We start from the raw sequence: 25,306 nt of genomic DNA on the forward strand, positions 1-25,306 counted from the left end.
CGTTTCCCATTTCTCTCTCCGCTGGTGGGACAAAAAGTGGAGGCCGAGGAGGTCAGCAGGAAAACAGATGTCCACACGGTGAGAAGATAATACAAGTGGAGAAGGGAGGAAGAAGCCATTGTACAAAAAGAAAAAGCCAAACATTTGTAGTTTTGGCATCTTTCTGTCTCAATAAAAACACTTAAAGTCACCATTTCCTGTCAAAACTTTCAAAATAAAGCAGTCTGTTGACATCAGACTGTAAAAAAAAAAAAAAAATAGGGGGGGGGGGTGAACTCCTGTTTGCTTTGTATCCTGATTGAACTTAAAGAGGTTGAGGTGGTCAAACACTGATCCAGGACCAAACAGCTCACGACGAGGGGGAGAAGAATCATCATCATCATCATCATCATCTTCATCAACAACAACAACAACAGAGCCCACTGTGTGTGGAGGACCGGCGGGGAGCTGTGACTGTGTGTGTGTGTGTGTGTGGTTTAAACCTGCTACATCTGTTAGATTGCATTATCATCGGCGCGTCAGCGCACGAAGACGCCACGCCACGAAAAAACACAGTGAGTGATGCGTTCAAATGCAGTTTAAAAAAAAAGGAGACCTTGGAGGTGTTTGGCGGTTAATGGTGTCGTGTTGTTTGGCGGGTTATAATGTGGATCCGGTGCAGAGCGTCCAAACGTCCGGTTGGCGAGCGAGCACGCTCAGTGTGTTCAGCCCCCCGGTGTGTTTGTCGCTTCTTTCAAATTAAACCATATTGCACAGGGCTGGAATGACTTCAAATCAACTAAGCAACAATTCTACCAAACGATTAAAACCATTAGTTCTTCATGTCTCTACTACCATAGATGGGAAATCCAATATAGTACCGAGTTCAGTTCACTTCCTCTTTTTCTTGATCCTCCTCAAACACTTCAGCAGCATTTTTTTTTTTTTTTTCAAATTCAGCACCGAAAATGCCTTGAACATCAGCTGTTAGGGCCGTTTAAAAAGTTCAACTGTCGTTTTCATATTCTGGAAACTTTGTAGGGGAAAAACAACGGTGAGGATTTTCAGGAGGAGACCAGGAGGGTCGTTGTTTCCCCCCTGGTGGTGGGACGAGCCAAAAAACAAACAAAAAAAGAGAAAAGACCCGAAACTCTTGGGTATTTTCAGATGTCTCTGCCAATGAAATCCTTCCCCCAAACTGCGGTCGCCTCTCGAGGGGAAGAGGAGGGCCGTTCATCTCTCCTCCTTCCTGGACACCTTGGAGGAGTGCCACGCAGTGGACCTGAGGACGGACACACACACACACACACACACACACCTGTTAAAGCACACACCTGACGTACTTCCTGCTTCTCCTCCAGCAGATCAAACATCTCCTCACTGAGTTCCAGCTGTCCAGTCATGTTCAGGTTTATCAGGGGGGCGTCGGCGTCACAAAGTTCAATGAAAGACTTAAAGAGTTCAATTCAAAGCCAATCAAAGTAACATGCTGTCAGTTCAGAGGGAGAAGTGTTCAGTTTAGGAACATTTGATGCAAAACTTTGAATCTAAAAACAACATACTGGTTATTAACAGTATTGATCAGCCGTCTAACCAGAGTCTCAGTGAATTTACGTGAATACTTGAAGACCTTTTGTTGGTTAGTGTCGAGGCTTGGTGAATATTTCAGATTCTTACTGCTCTCTGTGGTTCACCTCACCGTTACACATTTTTCTAATCTCTCATTAATGTGTCGACATTTAATGTGCAGCCTCTTGACACAAATCTTTGGGCTGAAATCTTGTACTTCTTACTGCACTACATTTATCTGACAGCTTCAGTTACAGTTAGTAGTTTATCAAATCTTCTGTTTCGCTCCAAATTAAAATCAGTCTACTCATCCATTAAAGAACTGAGAAAACTGTTCATTAACTATAATCTTCTCTTTAAAAACAGTTCCTGGTTGCAGCTTCTCCTCTGGATGATCTGAATCACATGAATGTGTTTTTAGTGACGCTGATCTTTGGACTGTTGGTTCACAGTGAAGGAGTCACTTTGTCACTTTGGGCTCATTGTGACGACGTTTCTCACCATTTTTCCAAACCAATCAATCAGTGGACTGATGGAGGAAATAAGCAGCAGATGAATCCAGAATGAAAAGAATCATCAGCTGCAGTCTGATACTAAATAGCACCAGTAAATCCAGTCCAACACACCTGAAGCACACGTTTGTCCATGTTGAGTCTGAGCAAACACACCAACCTCTCTTCATCAGCCAGCGCCCCCCCTTTTCCCTTCAGAAGGCCCAAGTCGACTACCTGAAGTGTGCAGACTGACTACAGTAACATTGCTCCGCCTCCTCTCCCTCACCTGATGAAGGTCTTGAAGGCAGCACTCTGAGGGTTGATGCACAGCGGCACTCGTTTTCCCTGCTGGTGCTCCGTGATGAAGCGATGGATTAACTCTGATGTGGGGACAGAGCCGTCAGTAACAGAATGTGAGGAAAACAATCTGTAAATGAAGAAAAAGAAATCTGGGAGGACAGTCGGCTGCGGTACCTTTTCCCTGCCACACGGACAGCAGACTGTTCTCGTAGCTGTGGCTGAACGGCCGCTCGGCGACCGGCTCGAAGTCCCGGGTGTAAACTCGTCCGCTGGGAACAGAGTAGCAGCACTGACACATGCAGGTGTGGTAGCGCAGACGCCCTTCGTCCAGGTACGGGTGGGAGAGGGCGTCGCTGCCGGAAATCCTTTTAGCCTGGAGGCAAACAGAGCTCTTTGATTTTAGTTCAGTTAAAAGGAGTTCTCCAGTATTTCAAACCTCAGCCCTGCTTTTGGTTTTTTTTTTAGCAAATTACTACAAATTTTCTACATGACTTGTACTAAAAGTGTTGGAATGGGTCCAGTGGATCACCTCAGCCAGCAGAATACAGGAGCTGCTGGTTTACTGATGTCTCAGTCATTTACTGTTTAAAGGGTCAGTTCAGATCATTTGTGTAACACAAATAAACAGACACACTGACTGATGGAGGCAGCAGCTCCTGTGTCCTGTTCTCTAAAATCCCTGTTTTAGTGAATGTAGTCTGGTGTGTGTGCTGTTTGTGGTTAAACCAAAAGGATCTTCCAGGTCTCTCTCTGTAGGGATCCTTTCCATGATGCTGTCACACACTTAGAATAACACTCTGAGCCTGTCAGTGGATCAAACAAGCTCTTTTAGTGGACCTACTGTGATCAGGTGCAGTTGTCCCAAAGGATCACGTTGCAGCCATTGCAGCCCGTTTGGTGTCTGCTGGCTGAGGTGATCTACTGGACCAGTTCCAACACTTTTACTACCTACCATCACAGTTAAGCACAAACATCAAATCTGTGAACTCACGGGATCAAAGACCAACATCCGACAGAGCAGGTGCACCGCCTCGTGCGTGGCTCCATCAGACAGCATGTAGAGCACCGACAGCGACGGCTGAGGACCAAAAACAAACAGTTTCTTTCACCAGTCGGTCTGAAAATCTGCTGCTGCACTGACACACTGTCTAACTCTGTGATGAGATGTGAAGTAAATAAATCGGTGTGTTTGTTTGTATTTGCAGTTGCTAGTTTAAAAGTGACCATGTTTAACAGATCTAGCATCAGCCAGATGTGACAGAAATACAGCTGTGACCTAAAAGACCTTTGGCCTCATGCTACTTTGCATAAAGATGATTCAATGAGCTCCAAGCAGTGACACACATGGATTTTAAATTCAAACTTGGGGGACTGTAGTGCTCAAAGATCTACTTTTTATCCATGTGTGACTCGTGTACAGATAATACCTCCGTTTCCTGATCAATAACGTTGCTACAAGTGATAAAGGGCTGGTTTTCATGGCCTACTGCCCCCTGCTGGCCACTAACTAATAAGGCAGCTTTTAACGGATCACCGGATTACATTTAAAACCATTAACTCCACTGACTCTGGCTTCAGGAACCCACTCCTGGTCCGGCTGTAGTGGCACCATGCTGCTAAAGTATGGAGCTGACAGAGAAGGTCATACCCAGCTAATAAACAGGTGGGGGCTCTGACGTGTTCTCACCATGGGGACGAGGTGAATAAGACAATATATAATAATACATTTAGCTGATTGAACAGTTTTTGGTTCTCAGGTTCTCTCAAACTGACAGAAGACAGAAGAATAAAACTGGAGCAACAGACTTATTAAAGACACGGTCTGAAGACAGGAGGCTCCCGCTCTGATCTCAATGTGTCTGATTCCACATTTAATCAACGGTTCATGAACTGAACTGAACTGTTTCCGACCTCCAGACACTCATTTCTAACCTCCGTTATTAGCGACTGCTGAAAGCCAAACCTATTCTGGGTTTGAGAACCTGCTATGAAAGCGTAACCATGAGTCAACACGGCGTTTCTGCAGAGGCTCCTCGGTGGAAGGTTTCTGAGGAACAGAAAGGAGCGTTTCTCCTGCAGCAGTGTTGGCGGTGGTGGATTCAGCGTGAGCAGACCACACAGTCACGTACCGGTTTGTGCGGCCCCCTCAGGATGTGGGCTCTGGCTCCTTCACAGGCCGACGCCAGGGCCGACAGAGGAGGCGTTCCCAGCAGGTCTGTGATCAGATCCAGCTGGAGCAGAGCGGGGAGGGAAGACAGGGAGGCTGTTAAACACAGAGCTGCACTTTCTATAGTCCCACTATCCCGCACGCAAACACGTGGCAAGATGCAAAGCTGCATATCAGGACAAAACAGAGCGGCTAACACAGTGTTTGGTAACCTCTCTACTGCTCCACATTAACGCTGACAGAGGGAAGGAAGTTAAATGTGCTGCAGGTCTGATAAAGAGGGGCAGTACAACAAGTGCTCCTTCAGTGCTCAACAGTAAATCCATCAATAACAGATGATTCATTCTGCCTGCAAAAATGTCAAACATTCTCTGGGTCGGGCTTTTTTTAAAAAAAACAGAGGTTTGCTGCTTTTCTCTCCTACAAGACTGAATCAAATGTTTGGTCGGGCAAAGACAGCAGCAAGGAAACACCAGCTTATGTACAAAACCTTTTTCTGACATTTTAGAGAAGCATTCATCAAAAAACCAGCAGGAGAGTAAGAATCTTTCACACAGCAGCTCCTGATGCGACCGGCTCACATCTCCTTCACGTCTTCCTGTCTGCGGCTCCTCTCAGAAGCCTTTCTAAATGTTTGTGTGTTTGTTCATTAAAATGACAGCTGGGTTTACACCAGACACGGGGAGGAAAGAGCTCCGTCAGGCTAGGGACCTTGTACGAGCCCTGCTGAACACCACTGTGGGGAACAAGGGAGAAACAAGTCCCTGAGTTTGCTTTTAAGACGCAAAATTCCCCTAAAGATAATAAACAAAACAACGTAAGGACGTGGTACTGTAAACCCACACAGCAGTGGGAAAACACCACTCGTGTGTTTAGGTACATGTAGAGGTAACAGGTTTATACAGTTTTTATTTTGGTTTGGTTTTTCACTTCCAGTTTGTTTCTCTCTCGTTTCACTTTGTGTTTAAAATGTTTAGTGGACATTCAGTTGTTGTTTATTAGTTTAACATGTGGGCTATTCATCAGAGGCGGGTTTATTCCAACACAATCACAAGTCTGTGTGAAGGCAGCTGAGTCCTGCTCTCAAACAGATGCATCCAACGCCTCCGCAGGCGTCGACACATTCCTAAAAATAAAAGCATTTCCTGTAGATTCATTTTATTTATAGTTTTGTGAGAACACAGTATCTTTAGTTTTAGTCTGGTCTTTATTTTTATTTCGTTGACGTAAAATGTTTTTTCCACGCGTGGTTTTAGTGCTTCGTTACCTATCGTCGCCCTGGTTACCGCCACTGGTCTCACCTGCTGAATGGGGCTCTGGGCCTGGAAGAGGATGCGCCGTCCCAGCAGCTCTGCGAAGATGCAGCCCACTGACCAGACGTCGATGGCCGAGCCGTAGTGCCGGCAGCCCATCAGCACCTCCGGCGCCCTGTAGTACTGCGTCACCACCTCCTGGGTCATGTGACGCGACGGGTCGGGCTCCTCCACCCGCGCCAGGCCGAAATCACAAATCTGATGATAACAGGAGATAAAATTGTGTTTTCAGACACGCTGTGGTTTGTTTTGGTACAAACGGAGGGACTAAACTCCTCCCGCCTGAAGTCTTTGCTGCAGGTTTGACACAGCCGGCTGTTTGTGCCACTGACAGTCACAGCCATGACAAAACTGGACTTCCAGGAAGTGTCCGGGACGCCTCTCACTGCTGCACGGCTGCATTCTGAACCTCCTACTTCACACTACAGCAGCAGCAGCACGCGCCTCACACCATCTTTTCACAGTAGCATGCAGTATGGCACTGCTAGCGGTGTGTGACGCCTGGAGAGCAGATTTCATCTGCAGCAGACTGCAGACTTTGTTTGTTTGCATAAGACATGCTCATTTTGGCCAAATCAGTCTGTGCCTCTGGGACTTTGTGCAGTCTCCAAGACAGCCGGGGGGGGGGGTGGGGGTGGGGGGGTTGTGGCGTCACGATGCAGCAGCACCTTTGAAGGAGACACCTTTGTTTTCGGGGGAGGAAGTCGTTCATTCATGCCAATAACTGACGAGTCATCCCACGCTTACAAAGTTAATTGGATTATTGAAATGTGTGTGTTTGGCCGTCAGGACACAGTCTGAATAAGGATCGCTGTAAACACACGAGGGAGAAATCAAAGCCGTCATTGTCAGACTTTAAAATAATATTTTATGAGACACAGACAAATGGTGGGAAAACCAGCGAGGAGCCTGTCTGAACACACTGTTCATTTAGTTCATGCAGTACAACAAGTCTGTTTGTCTGTCACCACTTCCCATATCTGTCCTTTCAAATTAAGAGCTCTCTAGCCTTTCATGCATGGTCCAGCCATATGGGCTTTATCCCAATGTTGAAGTTGCTCCTGAATCGAGTCTGAGTTTTTCTCCCGTGTCCAAGGAACACTCAGCCGGGACTCTTCTCATCATCTAACTTTTGGTTGGTTAGGTTCTTACCCCGTCCCAGGGGAGGTGAGTAAGATCAAATCTGAGCAATGTTAACATTTTTGTACAAAAACTATTTCTTCTGACTTCTCTCAGATCTTTTCTTTTTTCTTGGGGCCTCTTCAGGACTCTAAAAACAAACAGTCTGACAGAGGAACATCACTAGGGTTGAGCAATTAGTTGTTGATTGCCAATAGGAGATCCAATTGCTGGGGGGCGGTAGGAGAAGTTATGTCACAATCTAGTGACACAGCAGCATGGACGGCTTTCAACACTACAGGAGGACTGAACAGAAGAGAGAGACAGACAGACAGAGAGAGACAGACAGAGACAGACAGACAGACAGACAGAGAGAGAGAGACAGACAGTGATAGAGAGCCAGACAGACAGAGACAGAGAGACAGACAGACAGCCCAAGAAGAACACACAGCAGAAGAGGAAAGCGTGTGTGTTGACCATAGACTGTATAGTGAATTAATTAACGTAAAAGCTAATCAAAAATGTACCCATTGTAGAGACATTTAAAACATGATTATGATTAATATAATAGACCCACAGTTAACTCCACACTCTGAGAACAGGCTCGCTCTTTCACGAGTGTATTCGTTCCTGGACTGAAAATATCACACTCCAAGTCTCAACCCAAATGTTCACTAGTGCAGAGCAAAGTTTTGGTGAACAGCAGAAACAGAGCGGAGCTGTGGGGCGTCGGGTCCATGGACGACAGACACTGAGGGCTTTAGTTCCACCATCAAACCTAATCACTGATTTATCATTCGACCGTCACAAGTCTGACGATCAGCCTTCGGTTTGGCAGCTAAAAGACATCATTCAGCGTAGAAATGGTTCAGCTATTAAAAAGGTTTCAAAGCAAAACCAGGTCAGGCAGCAGTGTGTTAAACAGCACGATTAAATAAAAAGCTGTGGAAGACAGATTGAAGCTTTACCTTCAGCAAACAGTTGCTGTTGACCAGCAGGTTTCCAGGTTTGATATCTCTGTGCAGGATCCCAGCAGAGTGCAGGTACTTCAGCCCTGAGCGAGAAAACACCAATCACGTCTTTGTTTTCCTGCATTCTCATTACCAAAACATCTACAACCACCATGTGTCATCTCTTCACTGACACATTAAGTTCACAGACTCTGTTCCTCTCTCATATCGGTCACAATAACCAGCATCATATTAACGTCATCAGCTGTCCTCCAGGTCAATGTGTCTTTTAGGTTTAGAGAGACGCTTTGGGGTCAGGTCACGGAGGTAAACAGTGATTTCAGTGCTCAGCTTGTGGAACTTAAACAGTAAAAACACATCTTTTAGCCAGATTTGACACGTTTCTTGACACGAGGGGGAAGAAACAAACGGTAGACGTGAGGCCCCTTTAAGGACCATTTCAAATGCTGTTTTCACAATATAAACTGGAAAACTGACGCTGTTGATGATCAAATCCAATTATAGACATTTACAGATTGAACAGATAGATAAGACCTCAACACAAAAAACTTTGTAGGAGCTAGAATCTTGATCACAACTAAATACAAAAAACTGATCAATAATTGTTTTGGTAATGGATGAATTATTTTAGTCTTTTGTCAAACAAAACTGCCATCAACATTCTGATGTTCTTTTTCCATTTGATAGAAAATTAAATGTTTGGGTTTTGGACTGATGGTCGTTTACATTTTCCTGCTGTCTGAGTGACTGGTAGGTGCTAAAAGTGTTGGAACTGGTCCAGTAGATCACCTCAGCCAGCAGCCACCAAACGGGCTGCAATGGCTGCAACGTGATCCTTTGGGACAACTGCACCTGATCACAGTAGGTCCACTAAAAGAGCTTGTTTGATCCACTGACAGGCTCAGAGTGTTATTCTAAGTGTGTGACAGCATCATGGAAAGGATCCCTACAGAGAGAGACCTGGAAGATCCTTTTGGTTTAACCACAAACAGCACACACACCAGACTACATTCACTAAAACAGGGATTTTACCTTTTATAGGCAGTAAAATTGTTATTTCTGTCAATGAGGTCTGGTGGCTTCTATTATATCTTATTTATCATATATAATACAATACTACACTTTTACTTTGTTGTAGTTTTGAGCCTGTGTTGTCCCAAAGGATCACGTTGCAGCCCGTTTGGTGGCTGCTGGCTGAGGTGATCTACTGGACCAGTTCCAACACTTTTACTACCTACCAGTCACTCACACACCAGGATGTGGTTCTCCTTTAACAGGTAGGAATATTGTTCATCCCTACAGCATAAATCACGGCTGTATTGTTGCACCATCTTGTCTCTGGCACTGAAAACAGCAGCTTAGCAAACACTCCACTGCTGCTGAACCGAGGCTGGCCGCTCACCTCGGAGGATCTGATAGAGGAAGACCTTGATGTGGTCGGTGGTGAGAGGCTGTGGAGACACGATCACTTTGTGGAGGTCGCTCTGCATCAGTTCTGTTATCACGTAGCTGCGGGGCGGTTGGCTGTCAAGGGAAAAAACAAGCTCACACACACACTGACCTCCGCCTACACGACCACGCTGCATCTCCGAGCACGGGTCTCAGTTTTTGGACGCAGTTGCTTCTCAACAAGTGTCAATAAAACCAGTGTGTAATGATTCACTGGTGGCAAGTCTCACATCTGCAGCGATGGGCTGGATTTAGATCGGAGACGAGTTGCTAAATTAAGTGAATAAAAGGAGGACAGGATAGGGACAATTAAAAGAAGAGAATCTGGGACAGAAGGTGTGAGGGAGTAAATGTACGTGACGAGTGAGAAGGTGTGCTGGAAACGAGTTTAACAAATTAACTACACAGGTTGATTTTGACTTTGGAGCCACTGGTTTTGACTGCGGTAAAAAAGGATACATCTCCTCAAAGCAGTCGATTTGTGGAGGCTGCAAAATGTCCAGAGCCGACAAAACCTGCAAGAACAGAAAGACATTTAGTCCTTCTTCTCCCCCACGTTTGAAACATGTGAGATCACGTCGACTACAAACACCACATGTCGCCTGTCTGGTCCTTACGTTGTCGTGTTTGAAGAAGCACAGCATCCTCAGCTCTCTGAAGACCCTCTTACAGGAGACCAGGTTCTGGAAGACATTCGGCATCTTCTTCAGAGCCACCTTACGGCCGTCACGTGGATCGGTAACTGACCTGCAGGACAGTGAGAACCGCAGGACGTTTAGACACACACATTTATCTGTGAGAGCTCAGGCTAGTTTGGAGACACAGTTAACGGACTGAATCATGGAATGACAACATGCCAAGAGCTCCACAAACTGCAGCACACAACTATAGAGGAGAGGCAATCTGCTACTAATACATTTCTGCTGCTTTTCTTTGCCTTACATGACAGCAACGTGAAAACATTTGGGTTTTGAACTGTTGGCATCGTGAGGACGTCACCTTCGATGCACATTTTTCACTATTTTCTGCCATGTATAGACAAAACAATCACTGGACGGAGAAAATAATGGACAAGTTAGTGGATAAGAAAACTAATCGTGCAAAAATGCAGAGATTAAAAAGGTTCCTGTACATTTTAGCCAAAGCACTGCATCGTTCCCATCATCAACTTCGATGTGTTAGACTGAGAGTTTGATAATAATGACAGTAAGCCTGGTGTCCACTTACTGTCTGTCATGTGTGTGCTGTGAAGCAGTGCAGACTGATGTGACCCTCCTGTGCTTGATTACCAGGCAACAAGTATGAACAATGTGATGAACTAACAGGTAAACATGATGTTCACTGTGATGCAGGACTTGTTTCACTGAGGTTAAGAAACTAAACACTCTACAGAACACACACACACACTAAAGGAAGCTTCGGAGCTTTCAGCGGTGAAACACATGCACAACACTGCCATGGTCCATAATAAGGAATGTTTACCAGACAACACCAAATGCGCCATAACCGATGGGGCGGTCAGGCTCCATCTCTGCGGGGCTCGGCACTTCGCTGGCCGGGTTGCTGTAGGGCTGAGGCACCGCCGCTCCGCCGCCGGTGCTCCCTCCGAGAGCTGTGGGGTGACGAGGGGTCCCTGCCGGGGCGGTGGGTCCGGTCAGGCACGGTGTCGCGCTGAGGCCCGTGGAGGGGGCTCCGCAGGAGGAGCTCACACAGAAATACTTGTGGCCCAGCTCAGAGCCCGGAAACAGGTCTCCACACACGGTCTGGCGGCCTGCGCCGTGAAACGCCATCCTCCCCCTCACCAAACCCCCGGTACGGTCCGCTGTGCGAGAGAGAGCGCTGCACCAAGCTGCTGCTGCCCGGCTAGAAACACGGCTCCTCGCTCAGCATCATCCGCCCGTTCCTGTGTGAGCATGCAGGGGACACGGAGCAGGATATGTAACACTGCCGATGTAAACAACAGAGCTCGATGCCAACAAGAAGAAAGGCTCAGCTACCGTGCTAGTTAGCTAGTTAGCTAGCTAGCTAGCTAGCGCTGCAGCCAGACCGAAGCTAATCCAGTTAGCTAATATGTCCAAACACACCGAGAGCCTGAACCCTGCCAGTTAAAGCATTAACACCGCGGCCCTGAGTGTGCCGACAGCAGCTAACGAGCAAACCACCGACTCACTCACTTTGTTACCTTTTGTTTGGGGCGACCTGCACTCACCTGGTTAGTGGAGCTGCTCGGTTAACTAAGCTAGCTAACGGCTTTCCAGCCAGCTAACGACGGCCAGCGACGACTTCAAAATATATCTATATATATGTGTGTGTGTGTGTGTGTGTGTGTAAAGATTAACGGTCCTGCCCGATGTTTAACCTCACCGAGGCGGGCTGCAGAGCTCCTCTCCCCCGGCAGCGTGTGCATTAACCTTATTGCCTTTGCGTGTCAGTGACTGATAGAAAAAACCCCTCTGCCGTCACCAGCTAGCCGTGTTGCTAACCAGCTGTTCCGGCTAACAGGTTAACTCGGTGATGCCTCTGACCCACATAACGACAATTGGTCGGATAGGATGACCTACTTATTCTACAAACAAAGCCACATCACTCGGAACACGATTTGACTAACCTACTAACCGAGCTCGGTCAAATCAGAGGTAGCATGCCCCGAAAACCGCGTCAATGTTGGGCGAAAACTCGGAGTTCGCTGCCCGTGTCCGGAGCTCCTGCCCCGGCTCCTGGAGCTAGCCGGATTGTTAGCTCGCCTAGCAGCTAGCTGCAGCTAGCCCTGGACCGCTCGCTAGCTGGCCATCCCGTCGTAGCATCCGCCGAACAAGCGTCCCATAGAGGCAATTCCTTGTGTTTTCTGGATGACTGCGTCTCATCCAGGAGGCCCTCGGTGTTATTTTAATCCAGCGGGATTTTCTGGTCGCTTTCACGGCTAGCTGGCTAGCTGGTGAAGTGGGAGGAGCTGGCAAAGCCGGGTGGGGGAGGGTTGGTGCTTTTCATCCTGCTGTAAGCAGCAATGCTTACTTAGCTCTGCTGCTGCCTGCTGCCACCTGAGAAGATTTGTGCACGACCAGCAGCACTCACAGGGATCAGTTCAAGTGGAGTCCACACATGCACTTCACTGCCTTTTAATACAGTAGTAACGAGGCGCTATGCACTATGCATCAAGTACAATCAATATGCACAGAAAGTGTGTCACCAAGGTAGCTACAAATCACATGGAAATTTACCTTTTTCAAGAATTACAAATCAGCATCCAGAGTAAGAGCAAAGACCATATGAAGCAGAGGAGTTATGCACATTCAATGTTCATGAGGAACATACACAAACAACTATTAGTTTGCCTTTATCAGCTTTATAAAAGTGTATATACACGATGGCCCTCCTGAAACCACTGATCCCATGTCCCGGCAGGTTCCCCTGCTCTGAAGACTCTGACAAAGGCAAACTGGAGACTGTTTAGTAATAAATTAGGGGGAGAAAGTGAGAAAAGTCATGTTATCGCATACTTGAGGTCCTCTTCAGGCCGATTCCCTCGTTATAAACAAACACTGATATCAGGGAATAGAAATGATCTAAAAACAGCGACGGCTTTACATAATCATGACAGGCTGTGCAAGTCAGTTAAAAATTAGATCAATGACATGATGGCAAATAGAAACAGCTAACTGCTAAGCCACATGAATAAAAATACACGTTAATATTCCTCCTTAGTGAACGAGCAGAGGCCTGCTCCTTCTCTTATCCACAGTCTCGTCCCTGGCTTTGACTCATCCGATGTGCAAGACGCTGTACAGCACAGTATGTGGCATGTACAGTAAAGTGTGTCTCTCAGTGTTTGTGGCAGGTGAGCTGTTTAACACCGCTGATGGAGCTGGAACAAAGGTCCGAGCAGGCCGCCGTCCTCATGAAACCAGGAGACACACCGAGGAGGAAAGACGTCGGCGTCCACTTCGGTCTGTTAAGACAAAATCTGAAGAGTGAAAACAAAAGCGGTTAATGTGGACGTGTACAGTGTGTTCTGGCTCGAATGTATGAAAGTGTAACGTCTGTATTTTTAATCCCGGCTCCTATCGGTACACGTCCTGCTGTCTAATGACTGGTACGTACTAAGAGTGTTTGGCTTTAAGGGTTTGAATCAGCAGACTAATCATTCAAACACACCTGGACAGGATGCCGTCTTTCTACTCCTCACCTCCATCAGTCCTCGTTTGCCTTTGCCTCCATCCCCCGCCTCCATCCCCTGTCCCGCCCGTCCCACCCCAACCTCCCCCCTTCGCCCTCCCAGCGTGCTAGCTGTGGGGCTGGGGGGCAATACTGGAGCAGTCAGTTACCAGCAGTCCCACTGTGCTAGCACTGGACACGGTGACGGCCACGCTGGTGGTGCCCACAGGGCCCGCGCTCGTCGGGTCGGGGCCGGGGTCACCCTGGTTGGCGTGGGTGCCCATGTGACCCTGGAGCTGCGTGGCCGTCTTGCACTGCACGCCGCAGAGCTGGCAGAGCAGCACGCCGCCGGCCCCCGTCCCACCGAAGCCCCCCCGCGCCCCGCCGCTCTCCTTCCACTCCTGGCCGTGGTGCTTCTGAGCGTGGACACGCAGGTAGGTGAGGGTGGTGAAGCCTGGAACACAGACACAGAGAGCTCAGCACACTCAGCCATGTTTAGTTTAGTCCACTGTGACACAGAACCACATGTACGACGGCGTCACTGTTACTGTGCCCACTGCTGGGCTCCACTTTCTGCTGTCTGACAGCCTTAGTTACTTTGCAGATGAAGTTTTTTTATACACAAACCACATGAAGAGTTTAGAAAGTCTGATGTTTTGTTCTAAATTTAAAAACCCTGAAGTTTAAACCAGGACGAGTCCATCAAAGGGAAACGTTGTGCCTAACTGTCCTCCATGTTGCCTGCACCCAGAGCTGACACGAGCCAGAACACAGTGCAGAGGAGGAAGAGGAGGAAGAGGAGGAAGAGGCCACGGCGGCCGAGAGTCGAGCACCACCAGCCGGGGAGGACAGCGGCGCAGTGCATTCTGGGTGTCGTCGGTTTTCTCCCATTTTAGCAAAAGGCATCAACAGGGCCCTTTGTCTCTGTTTTCTCTGTTCATGTAGCACCAGGTTCAAATATATCTGAGATGAAAACACCTTTCCAGTGCTGAAATACTTCTTTAACCCTTTCATGCACAGAGCTCACTGCAGTGTGCAGCTCTTCAAAAGCTGTTTTCTTGTATATGCATGAGTTTTGATGGCGTAGCTGCACATCAGTCACTACAGTGAAGCTGCTGCATCATCTCATCCACTGACTGCTGCCCAGTGGAGCCAAGATGGCCGACAGACAGCCAGAAACACCAAGTTGCTCATTTGTTTCTGTTCAAACCTTCTAGAAAAAGAAACCATGCAGGTAAGAAACATATGGTGACATCAAGTAACATCTAAGAATTGATTTTATATTGGGAGCAAATTATGATCAATCACATGTCCACTGAAGTGCACATCATGTATCACTGGCTATATTTCAACTACTGGACATGTAAATATATCTTTATAAAATTTGGGTTGAAAAAGTTCATTCATGCCTAAAGATGAATAAATCATAGTTCATGCATGAAAGGGTTAATCACTGAGAGCACTGACGGAGTGAATGTGAAGCTTCCTGAGTCATTTTTCCTGGTTGCACTTTCTCTTGTGATGATTTGCTGTTTTTCCTCTGAATGATCTGAATCATGTGAATTTGTTTTAAAGACAGTTGATCTTTCTCAACAATCACAGTGAAGGAGTCGCTCTGGGCTCATTGTGACAACATTTCTCACTGTTTTTACAAACCAAACTGTCGTCATTTAATGTATTTTTATAGTCATTTTTGTCTTTTTGCAGTTATTTTTGTCTCTGAAGTCGTTTTGTGTCACTTTCTAGTCATTTTATAATCATTAGTGTATCTCTGCAGTCGTTCTTTTGGAACCGCTTTGTGTCTCTTTGTGGTCATTTTGAATTTCCTGCACAAAGATTTCACCTGAGAAATTAAAAAATCTTGATCAGTCCACGATACTAATCATTGTGAAGTCATTTTTCATGTAGAAATGCCCAAAATACTGTGGTTTAGAATGACAGTAAACTGAATAATGTTGAGGTCTGGAACATTTTCAATGCTTTGGTAAAAACTGCTGCACCACCATGGATGTGCACAGGTGTCACAGGTGGCGTCGCTGCGACTCACTGCGGTTGCAGAGGTGACAGGCGTGGTGCTGCGACTGGTTGTGGACCCTCATGTGGTCGGTGATGTAAGCGGCCGACAGCAGCTTCCCACAGATGTGACACGGCACCTTTTCCTCGTGGCGTATCAGGTGGGCGCGCAGACGGTCCCGCGTGGCGAACGCCGACGTGCACGTCTGTGGAAATTAAGAGGGCATGCACGTATGTGTGGAGACACACACGGACGGACAGGAAGGAAGGAAGGCGTGGAGTCAAAATCAGAACATGTGAAGAAACAAATACAATCAGAGACAACATGGTTAAAAATGGTATTGGAGATTTTTTAATCATGATAACCCTGTCTATCATGAATACATGTATTTATTATATTTTATTATTGTACCACATCCCTTATTTAATACATAATATACAGTACTACACTCCTACTACATTATATTAGAGATCCTATGCTCCTGAATTTGGTATTTTTAACCCTGGGGTCCTCTGTGTCCACATCCTGGTGTGTGAGTGACTGGTAGGTAGTAAAAGTGTTGGAACTGGTCCAGTAGATCACCTCAGCCAGCAGACACCAAACGGGCTGCAATGGCTGCAACGTGATCCTTTGGGACAACTGCACCTGATCACAGTAGGTCCACTAAAAGAGCTTGTTGATCCACTGACAGGCTCAGAGTGTTATTCTAAGTGTGTGACAGCATCATGGAAAGGATCCCTACAGAGAGAGACCTGGAAGATCCTTTTGGTTTAACCACAAACAGCACACACACCAGACTACATTCACTAAAACAGGGATTTTAGAGAACAGGACACAGGAGCTGCTGCCTCCATCAGTCAGTGTGTCTGTGTTACTGTGGGACTGTTCTGCAAAGTAAAATGACTTCTTTCATCATTGAAGTCTGGTGGCTTCTATTATTATACTCTGTCTCATATTTATCACATATTTTACAATACTATACTCATACTAGATTTGATATCCTGTGCTGTATTGATGTACAATATTATATATTAAGTTTTAAAGGTTGAGTCAGATTACTTTAAAATCTTACAAATACACAGCAATTTTTGTAAATAGTAAAAAAATATAATCTAAATACTTTTAGATGACTTCAAAATCAAACCAAAAATACTGCACCTTCCACTGAAAGTATCTTCTTTTTCTCATTAAACATCTAGAAACCATGTAATTGCAGATACAGTTGTTCAGCTGTGTGTATTCTACAACATGTTTAACTTTTGGACTTATTCTTACTTATTTTTTTGTCATTTGATAACTTAATCTGGGTTTGGTAGTAATGATTACATGTAATCCGGATTATTTTAAACTGTATTACTACAATTCCCCTAATACTCTGTATCCCCTATTATATTATACTACATTTTCTTAATCCTATTTTTCTGGTGCACTCTGTTGTAGTAGATGGCATCGTATTCTTCTTAGGCAACTCTTACAGTGAGGTGAATTATTTTTCTCTCTATTTGTCCAGAATGATTTCTGTCTTTGTGCTGCTGCAACACCTGAACTTGTCCTCTGAGAATCCATAAAGGTTTATCTTATCTTGTCTTGTCCTGCAAATTTGATTGGGAAACTGTTAATAGCTAAAACAAGATGACGGAAGTGTGTGTTTTTGGCTGATCAAGAGAATTAAATAGGTGAAAAATCGAGGTATTTCACCTCCTGTAAATACACTAATCCAGTATTAAAGCCATGCAGCTTGCTGACCTCACTCAACACTATAGGATCAGTTCTTTCATCTACACCGGGGTTTCTGACATATGAAGAAATGTTCATCGTCTCACAGTACGATTCATCACACGGCCAGATCCTAATAGAACAATAAGTATTCAGAAGTACTGCAGAGCAACACAAACATCAGAGGTAGTTCCTATAAAAACACTTCTAAATGTAAACGGTTACAGAGCTTGTGATGTGTAATCAGCACGTACAGTACTTAAGGCTCCGACTGTCCACTGCTTTGGCTGTTTTACTTGTATTTGTTGTACATACTGTGTATAAATCCTTATTGACTTTTAATCACAACACGTTTGGTTTGGTTTTTTCTAGGCAGGATCATTTCATTACACCACAGCTAGTACAAAAGGGTTAGACGGTTCTTTTGGCTTTCCTTAAGTGCATTTACATAATAATAATCATCATCATCACCATTTCCACTGTTTCATGGTCTATATGATTCACAAATGCATATAGGCTGAACTCCAGTAAAGGGACAGATGAAGACGTTACCGTGCACTTGAACGGTCTCTCTGTAGAGTGCACCTGTCGAACGTGGCTGTTGAGGTGGTCCGGTCTGCACCAAAATACAAACACCAAAAACAAAACCAGTCGTTACTAATGGCAAAATATTTTATCTACACTCATTATCATGTGTGAATTCAAAGGGCAGCTTTGGTGTTTTTAAACCTGGGTCCTGTTCATACATAGTTTGGAGTCAATATGACTAGTTGGTACAGTGTGTACAGTCCAGAGCCACTGACAGGCTCAGAGTGTTATTCTAAGTGTGTGACAGCATCATGGAAAGGATCCCTACAGAGAGAGACCTGGAAGATCCTTTTGGTTTAACCACAAACAGCACACACACCAGACTACATTCACTAAAACAGGGATTTTAGAGAACAGGACACAGGAGCTGCTGCTCTGCTGCTGCCTCCATCAGTCAGTGTGTGTGTGATGTTGTGTGACTTTGGTGTTTTTGGATCCAACACAATATTTGTGTGACACGCTAACAAACTAACTGATGGAGGCAGCAGCAGAGCAGCAGCTCCTGTGTCCTGTTCTCTAAAACCCCTGTTTTAGTGAATGTAGTCTGGTGTGTGTGCAGAGAGTGATAGAACGGCTGTTTGTGGTTATCACGTTGCAGCCATTGCAGCCCGTTTGGTGTCTGCTGGCTGAGGTGATCTACTGGACCAGTTCCAACACTTTTACTACCTACCAGTACAACAGAATATGTAGAAACGGGGCCCAGGGTTGAAAGTACCAAAGTTACCCTTAGATTTAAAGCCACTGTGCATTGAATTTGAAAACTTGTGACTTTGTTGCCACCCGGCGGTCAAATCAACTAACTGCAATGTCGTCTCCTGTTGGGGAGGTTCATAGTGGGAAAGATATAAAATTGGATGCGTTCATCATTTAATCTGTCCAAATTAAAAAAGTACATGGATCCAAGTTTGTACCGAGAGAAGGCCTTGGCGCAGTGAGGACAGACGTAAGGTTTCTCCACGCCGCCTTGGTGTGAGCGCACGTGATAGCTCATCCTGTCTTTCCTCTTGAAGCGCTGCTGGCAGATGGGGCAGGAGTAGGGCTTCTCGTCCGAGTGGGACAGACGGTGGCGGTTGAGGTGGTAGACGTCTCTGAAGGCCTTCCCACAGGCCTCACAGGCGTGGTTCTTCCTCACCTGGTTGGTGTTGGGGTTGGGGTTCGGATTCTGTGGAGCGGCAGCAGAAGAGTTTTGAAGCTCTGCACAACTGTCCCACTAATCCAGAGAGGAAAACTACCTGACAGGTGAGCGACTACAACAGCACCAGTAAAACTAAACTGACACACCAAGAGCCACACAAAGGATGTCTGATTGTCCTCTTTTGACGCAAGATGCCGGAAACTTGCTTTGAATTAGTTTCTCAGTAAATGATAAAGTTTTATTCTGTGTGCTGTTAAATGCTGTTGGCGTCTAGAAGACACCTAAAAGAATTAGCCAGCGAGCAGGTAACATAACGTTAATGCAAGAAACGTGAGGCCATCAGGAACATAAACATTCTCCTCAGGCGTAAAAAATGACAAAGAAGAAAGCTCTATATGACTACAATGACAACACATTAACGGAATAATTAACTTCAGTAATCAGTAAACGTCAGCATCACCTCACAGCCCGTGAACTCAGGACGGCAACTTCCCACCAATGTGTGAATGTGAACGTAGTTTTAAAGATTTAAAGGTTTAAAGGTGCAGTCCGTCACAGTGGCCTCACTCTGACTTCACAGTACAACCAGTCTGGGCCGTAATTCAACGGTGCAACACTCTCATGTACTCTGACATGTATTCTTCTTATAGGATACATTTCTTCATTTTAACACACGTAGATTTGATTTCTCAGCATTCGTATTTCTTATTTTCCATTTTTCCATCTGTATTGTTGTTATACATTGTGCTGCATTGCACACATACTTCTTACAGCCTAAATGCATGTGGCACAGTGCAGCAGGCCCCCAACAGAGCGCCCATCATAACCGACTAAAGGCCGCTCCACTGTGGGCACCGCGCTGCTCGTCTCTACTTCTACCTGGCTGGTCTGTTTCTTCCTCTCTGCGTGTGGCTGCGGTGCTTCCAACAGGTACAAACTACACAGAACTGTGGGAAAAAACTGCTACTATCAGTTTCCCCCGCCCACCTGTGTTCTCTCTGCTCCTATATCTGGATGGGAGGAGCTGCAACGTGACCCATTTTCTCCTTAGAGGTCGATAAAGTCTTTCTGATCCTGAAAATCTACTTGGCAAAAAATCTGATTGTGGACATTCACAGAAAGTCAGATACGATAACATGTGAGCGTCACTGCAGACGTGACAGAGAGCGTCTGGGACGTGGGATGGGTCACACACACCGACATGAATAACCAGGTTTATGTTCCAAACACTAAGGATGAGATGGACAACAGGGGCTCACTGACAGCCCGTGTGGTGTGGATGGAGTGCCAAAGACCACAAGTTGAGAGAAGACAAGTCCACTTTCATGAGCAGATGAAATGTGGGGGCCTGGAGGTATTTCTGCCAGAGCCGGGGGAGAAAACTGACACAGAGAACCTGAGTCGCTCCCTCACTAAACTCCCCGCATGCATATTAAGCTGGGAGCCCAGCGAACCCACCTGCTCCATGGAGCCCACAACAACAACAGCTGCCTGGATGGGCTGAGGCGGTGCAGCCATGGTTACGGTTGCCGGGGCGATGGACACAGAGACGGGCTGGCTCTCTTGGTTGGCGTGCTGACCGGGCTGGGGGAGGGTCTCCTGGCCGGCAGCGGGGGGAGGGGCGGGCTGCGGGGGCAGGGTGAGGTGGAGGAGGGAGAGAGGGACCGTCTGCTTCTCCACCCTCCCCGCCTTCCCCGCTTCCTCCTTCTCTCGGGCGGCTCGGTCCTTCATCTTGATACCCGTGTGCACCGACTGGTGCCGCCGCAGGTTGTAGCTGTTCTTGAACTCCTTGTTGCAGGTGGCACAGATGTGAGCCGGCCGGCTCGGTTTGGTGAGCGGTTTGACTGCAGAGGATCAAAACATAAGGCTGAGATCACTTTCAAACTCAGGTTTAAATCCAAAAGCAACTCCTGTATTTTTAAACCTGGACCACATTTGTACACATTCTGGTGACTAAATGACTGGTAGGTAGTAAAAGTGTTGGAACTGGTCCAGTAGATCACCTCAGCCAGCAGCAGTAGGTCCACTAAAAGATCTTGTTTGATCCACTGACAGGCTCAGAGTGTTATTCTAAGTGTGTGACAGCATCATGGAAAGGATCCCTACAGAGAGAGACCTGGAAGATCCTTTTGGTTTAACCACAAACAGCACACACACCAGACTACATTCACTAAAACAGGGATTTTAGAGAACAGGACACAGGAGCTGCTGCTCTGCTGCTGCCTCCATCAGTCAGTGTGTTTGTGTTATTGTGGGACTTTGGTGTTTTAAAGGGTTTGTTTCTATCCACACACAATAACACAAACAAACTAATAAATTTATAAAATAAGTTTACACTTTTCTTCATGATTACTATCATCTTTGATTTAAATATCTGCTTTCTCAGTGCACATCTTACAGGGAACCTCTTCACAGAGATCAGAAAACAGAAATCAGAGGATACATCCAGACAAGATTCATCATTATGAGGAGGGGGGTGCATTTAATGCATATTTGATGGCATATTTATTTATTCATTGAGTCATTTATTTATGGGATGGCTTATCCCTGTTTGTTGCACATCGTTATCCTCTTCCTCTCCATGTTTCCTGTCTGTAACTGTCTGATTATAGTCCAACGTACAGTGGACACAGGCCTTGTAGATTTTCTGGGTACGTGACTTTAGACAAACTTTGCATCTGGCTTTCTTTTCCCATGTGAGTCCTTCGTCGGCCACACTTTACATTTAGGATTGTCAGAGCGAAGAAAACGTGCAATTCTGGGCCACTGTGACCCTTCGGTCCACATTCCTGCACATAACGTTGGCCGACGTTCTGCAGGCAAACATCTCTGCCCAAAGGGGAAGTAAACTACCTGTACTGTGTTATTTCCCTTAACATGCTGAATAAATAATATTTCATTGTTCCACCGTATTTCTCATAAATCAGGAGCAAAACAGAAAACAGTTACATTTCCACTTTGCAGCCTTGCTCATTCACTGTGTCCACGGAAACAGCGAACACAGTCCTAAAGGTTTCCTTAGGTAAAAAAAAGAAAGCCAGTTAACTTCTCTGATAAAGACATCACTGGTTACTTGTGATGCAACATGTATAAATACAGTTCACTGGTATGGCTGCAGGCTGTGACCCACAGGCGTACAGGCGGCCTGTGTAGGCGTCTCTTCACTGCACTGACCTCGCTCTGGCCTGCACGCTGCCGCAACACACAGCAGGGAAAATGTAGCTCCCTGCTCCAAACACCATGAAAAACACTCTGAACTTTATATTCCACAAAACACTAGAAGAGCAATTCTTTTATTCTACTGGCTTTTCTTTGTGGCAGATGTTATCTAACCTACCCCCAGGTGTTTACTGTACCCTACCTTTTATATTTGCCGTGCTATCTAAACCTAACCAAACGGAGACTGAAACCTGATGAAAGGAAAACTGGACTTTAGGTTCACCCTAAAAAGTTTGAAGTTGAAGCCCCTGCAGTGAAACAGTCTGAGTGCCCCCCCCCCCTCACCAGGTAGCGGCTCCTCGCTCAGGGCGGCGGTGTCGACGGTGGACGGCGGCGTCACGATGTGGTCCGCCGGAGGACTCTGCTGAGCGGAGCCGGTCAGCTCAGGCAGCAGCTCGGACTGGAGCGGCGTCTCAGGCTGGCTCTGAGTCGACGGCGTCTAACACAACCAGACAGACGGTTTGAAATGTTATCATCGTTATTTATGATATACGTTTTATTTATAGATTATTTTTCATTACATTTGTCTTCCTCTTTGTAACGAGCAATATGGTGTGGGGGAGGGAGACTTCATTCAAACACACACACACACACACACACACACACACACAGGAGCACACCAGGGTTTCAGATATGGATCCAAGAGCTGTTTAAAGTTTACAGTGACCCTGCAGGGTAAAGCTTCAGGTGGACGTCTGGACAGAGCTTAGAGGGTCCTCGAGGTGACAAAAGGAGGCCACCAATTGATTATTCAACTGTTTGGCTCATCAATCGGTTCATCTCTAAACCCTTCTCTGGCTCTGGCTCCTCAGATGAGACCGTTTGTTTCTCTTCTCTGGTTCACAGAATTGCAAACTAAATATGTGAAGTGGATGAAACAGTTAATCAGTTAGTTCTGAAAATAATCTGCAGATTAATTGGTACTTAAAACAACTGTTAGCTGCATCACGACTCTGTGAACATTTCAGTCAGGACTCATAAGAGCTCAGTGGACAATCATCCTGGATGGGGCCCGAGACCTCCAGGGGCCCCAAAAGCCCCAAGTTCATCGTGTGTCAATCAGCTGCACATGATGTAATTACATTATGTACAACAACACAACAACAATTTTGTTCCCCAGGCCCCCGACCAGGAGCCCTGATGGTTACTTGGATGAATTCAATGTATTATTAGTGTGGTGTGTGTGCTGTTTGTGGTTAAACCAAAAGGATCTTCCAGGTCTCTCTCTGTAGGGATCCTTTCCATGATGCTGTCACACACTTAGAATAACACTCTGAGCCTGTCAGTGGATCAAACAAGCTCTTTTAGTGGACCTACTGTGATCAGGTGCAGTTGTCCCAAAGGATCACGTTGCAGCCATTGCAGCCCGTTTGGTGGCTGCTGGCTGAGGTGATCTACTGGACCAGTTCCAACACTTTTACTACCTACCAGTCACTCAGACACCAGGATGAGGACACAGAGGGACCAAGGTTTTAAAATACCAATGTTCACCTTTAAAAAGACCCCCTCCCCTCCCCCCTCCCCGCTAAGGGGTTAAAGATTCAATTCTTTCATATTCATTCATCCTATATATGCAATGATGACATCACTGATGGAGGAGGTGGAGTACAGGTGACACCCTGAGGTGGTCTGATAGGACCAAACAAACAGGAACTGTTATTTTCCACTTTGTGAAGAGTAATATGGATACTTACCTGTGTGTCTGTGTTAGGGGAACTTAATCTAATCCTTATTTAACGTTTTACCCACCCTGTGTTTCTTACCTTGGTTAGCTGGCTTGTTTTTATAGATTCTTTCACACTAAACTGTTCGTATGGACACAAACACTTAGAAATATTCTAACTCCTTGTATAAAGAGCAGGTAAGTGAGTAACGGTAACAAATCCTAAGTAATAAACAGAGAACAAACACACAGCCAGGCCGCAGCACTCCTGCTCATGTCAGTGATCACTTTACCCCACAGCATAAAGGCAGCGCCCCCGGGGCTTGTAGGGCCCCCAGGGGTCAGCGTTAATCACCGTTAATCAAGTTAATCTGGTCTGGATTAGAGGGTTATATTAACGGTGCCGTTAGTACTATCCATGGGTTAGGGAGGAGGATCAGAGCCACATGTTCTCAGAAGCCTGCTTAGTTTCAAACTTTATTCTCACACTTCTGACATGAGACAGAACAAACAGCAGACTTTAATCTGAGGATTCTGAAGAACCATCAGATTAAAGTCAAAACTGAAATAACCCCAACATAAAGGGGGGGGGGGGGGTCAGGTGCACACCCACCTGAGTCACACCAGGTGACAGGGTCTGGGTGTCACATCTGCTCCATCTCCTGTCAGCTGGAGACTTTGGCCTGACCCCTCTGTGACCTCCTCCATCTTTCACCTCCCCCCCTCCCTCTTTAACCCCATGCAGACCCCCCCACCCTACTCCCACCCCCACCCACTTCCCTCCTCCCCAAACACCCCAAACCACACGGCAGCTCCAGCATCAATTAAGCCTCACCTGAAAGAGGAAATTACTCCAGGAGGTGTCCATCCTGAGCCCTGCGGGGGCCAGCAGCTCGCCAGCCGGGGGGCCGAAGCGGGGAGGGAGGAGGGCACCGGAGCCCGGGACAAACGCTCCAAGCGCCGCTGTGCAAACACAATGTGAGGCCCGGGTCCGCAGCTGGTCTCTACCTGCCCGCTCAGTTCATGGACACCGGACGCTGTTCGGCTTCGATGCAGCAACACTTCCCAGAGTTGGGAGTGAATGTGTCGGTCTGGTGGCGGCTCACGGGCACTGACAGGATGGCTCTGTGGATGCGACAAAATGGTTGGTATCATGCTTGCTTTAATGGTGCCTTTTAATATCATTTGCTTATGACTACTGGAATAAAATTTGGTGAATGGCATGCAAAATAGAGATTTGTATACAGCAGATGAGCAGGATGTAGTCGAAACGTGCTAATCATAGTCAGCAGCTGTTCAGGAGTCATTTATTTGCGATAGCTCCGAAAAGGCCGCAGCGTCGGGTCCCAAGCCTCGGCGTTGCGTACAGCTCGTCCCCTAACTAGAGAGCTCCTGGTCGGCCGCGGTCCATGGCTCCGCCTCGGTGTTTCAATCGACAGGATGACATCTTTCTCTTTT

The 25,306-nt window shown here is 46.4% G+C and overlaps 3 protein-coding genes across 3 annotated transcripts in view; all 3 read right to left on the reverse strand.

Annotated features, from left to right (window-relative positions):
* Nucleotides 1-1,201: 1,201 nt before the first annotated feature.
* On the reverse strand, nt 1,202-12,229 carry nlk1 (nemo-like kinase, type 1). The gene is made up of 12 exons (XM_070848018.1): nt 11,978-12,229; nt 10,844-11,264; nt 9,979-10,108; nt 9,821-9,876; nt 9,315-9,421; nt 7,910-7,995; nt 5,811-6,020; nt 4,472-4,573; nt 3,334-3,420; nt 2,517-2,715; nt 2,329-2,422; nt 1,202-1,261 (listed from the first exon to the last, which is right to left on the reverse strand). The coding sequence occupies exons 2-12, from the start codon at nt 11,149-11,151 to the stop codon at nt 1,213-1,215; spliced, it is 1,428 nt and encodes a 475-aa protein (XP_070704119.1). The 5' UTR covers nt 11,152-11,264; nt 11,978-12,229; the 3' UTR covers nt 1,202-1,212.
* A 1,405-nt stretch (nt 12,230-13,634) lies between these two features.
* LOC139216357 (myc-associated zinc finger protein) lies at nt 13,635-24,891 on the reverse strand. Its single transcript, XM_070847446.1, has 7 exons — nt 24,684-24,891; nt 22,471-22,624; nt 20,425-20,810; nt 18,743-18,993; nt 17,796-17,859; nt 15,561-15,732; nt 13,635-13,967 (listed from the first exon to the last, which is right to left on the reverse strand). The coding sequence occupies exons 1-7, from the start codon at nt 24,714-24,716 to the stop codon at nt 13,642-13,644; spliced, it is 1,386 nt and encodes a 461-aa protein (XP_070703547.1). The 5' UTR covers nt 24,717-24,891; the 3' UTR covers nt 13,635-13,641.
* The window catches only part of taok2a (TAO kinase 2a), a 46,687-nt gene continuing 37,242 nt past the window's right edge, over nt 15,862-25,306 (reverse strand). The window contains exon 21 of the mRNA XM_070847445.1: nt 15,862-16,029. The gene's annotated coding sequence lies outside the window, so the exon portion shown is untranslated. The remainder of the gene's footprint in view (nt 16,030-25,306) is intronic.

This window comes from Pempheris klunzingeri, chromosome 17 (genome assembly GCF_042242105.1).
Source record: "Pempheris klunzingeri isolate RE-2024b chromosome 17, fPemKlu1.hap1, whole genome shotgun sequence".
NCBI lineage: Eukaryota > Metazoa > Chordata > Actinopteri > Acropomatiformes > Pempheridae > Pempheris > Pempheris klunzingeri.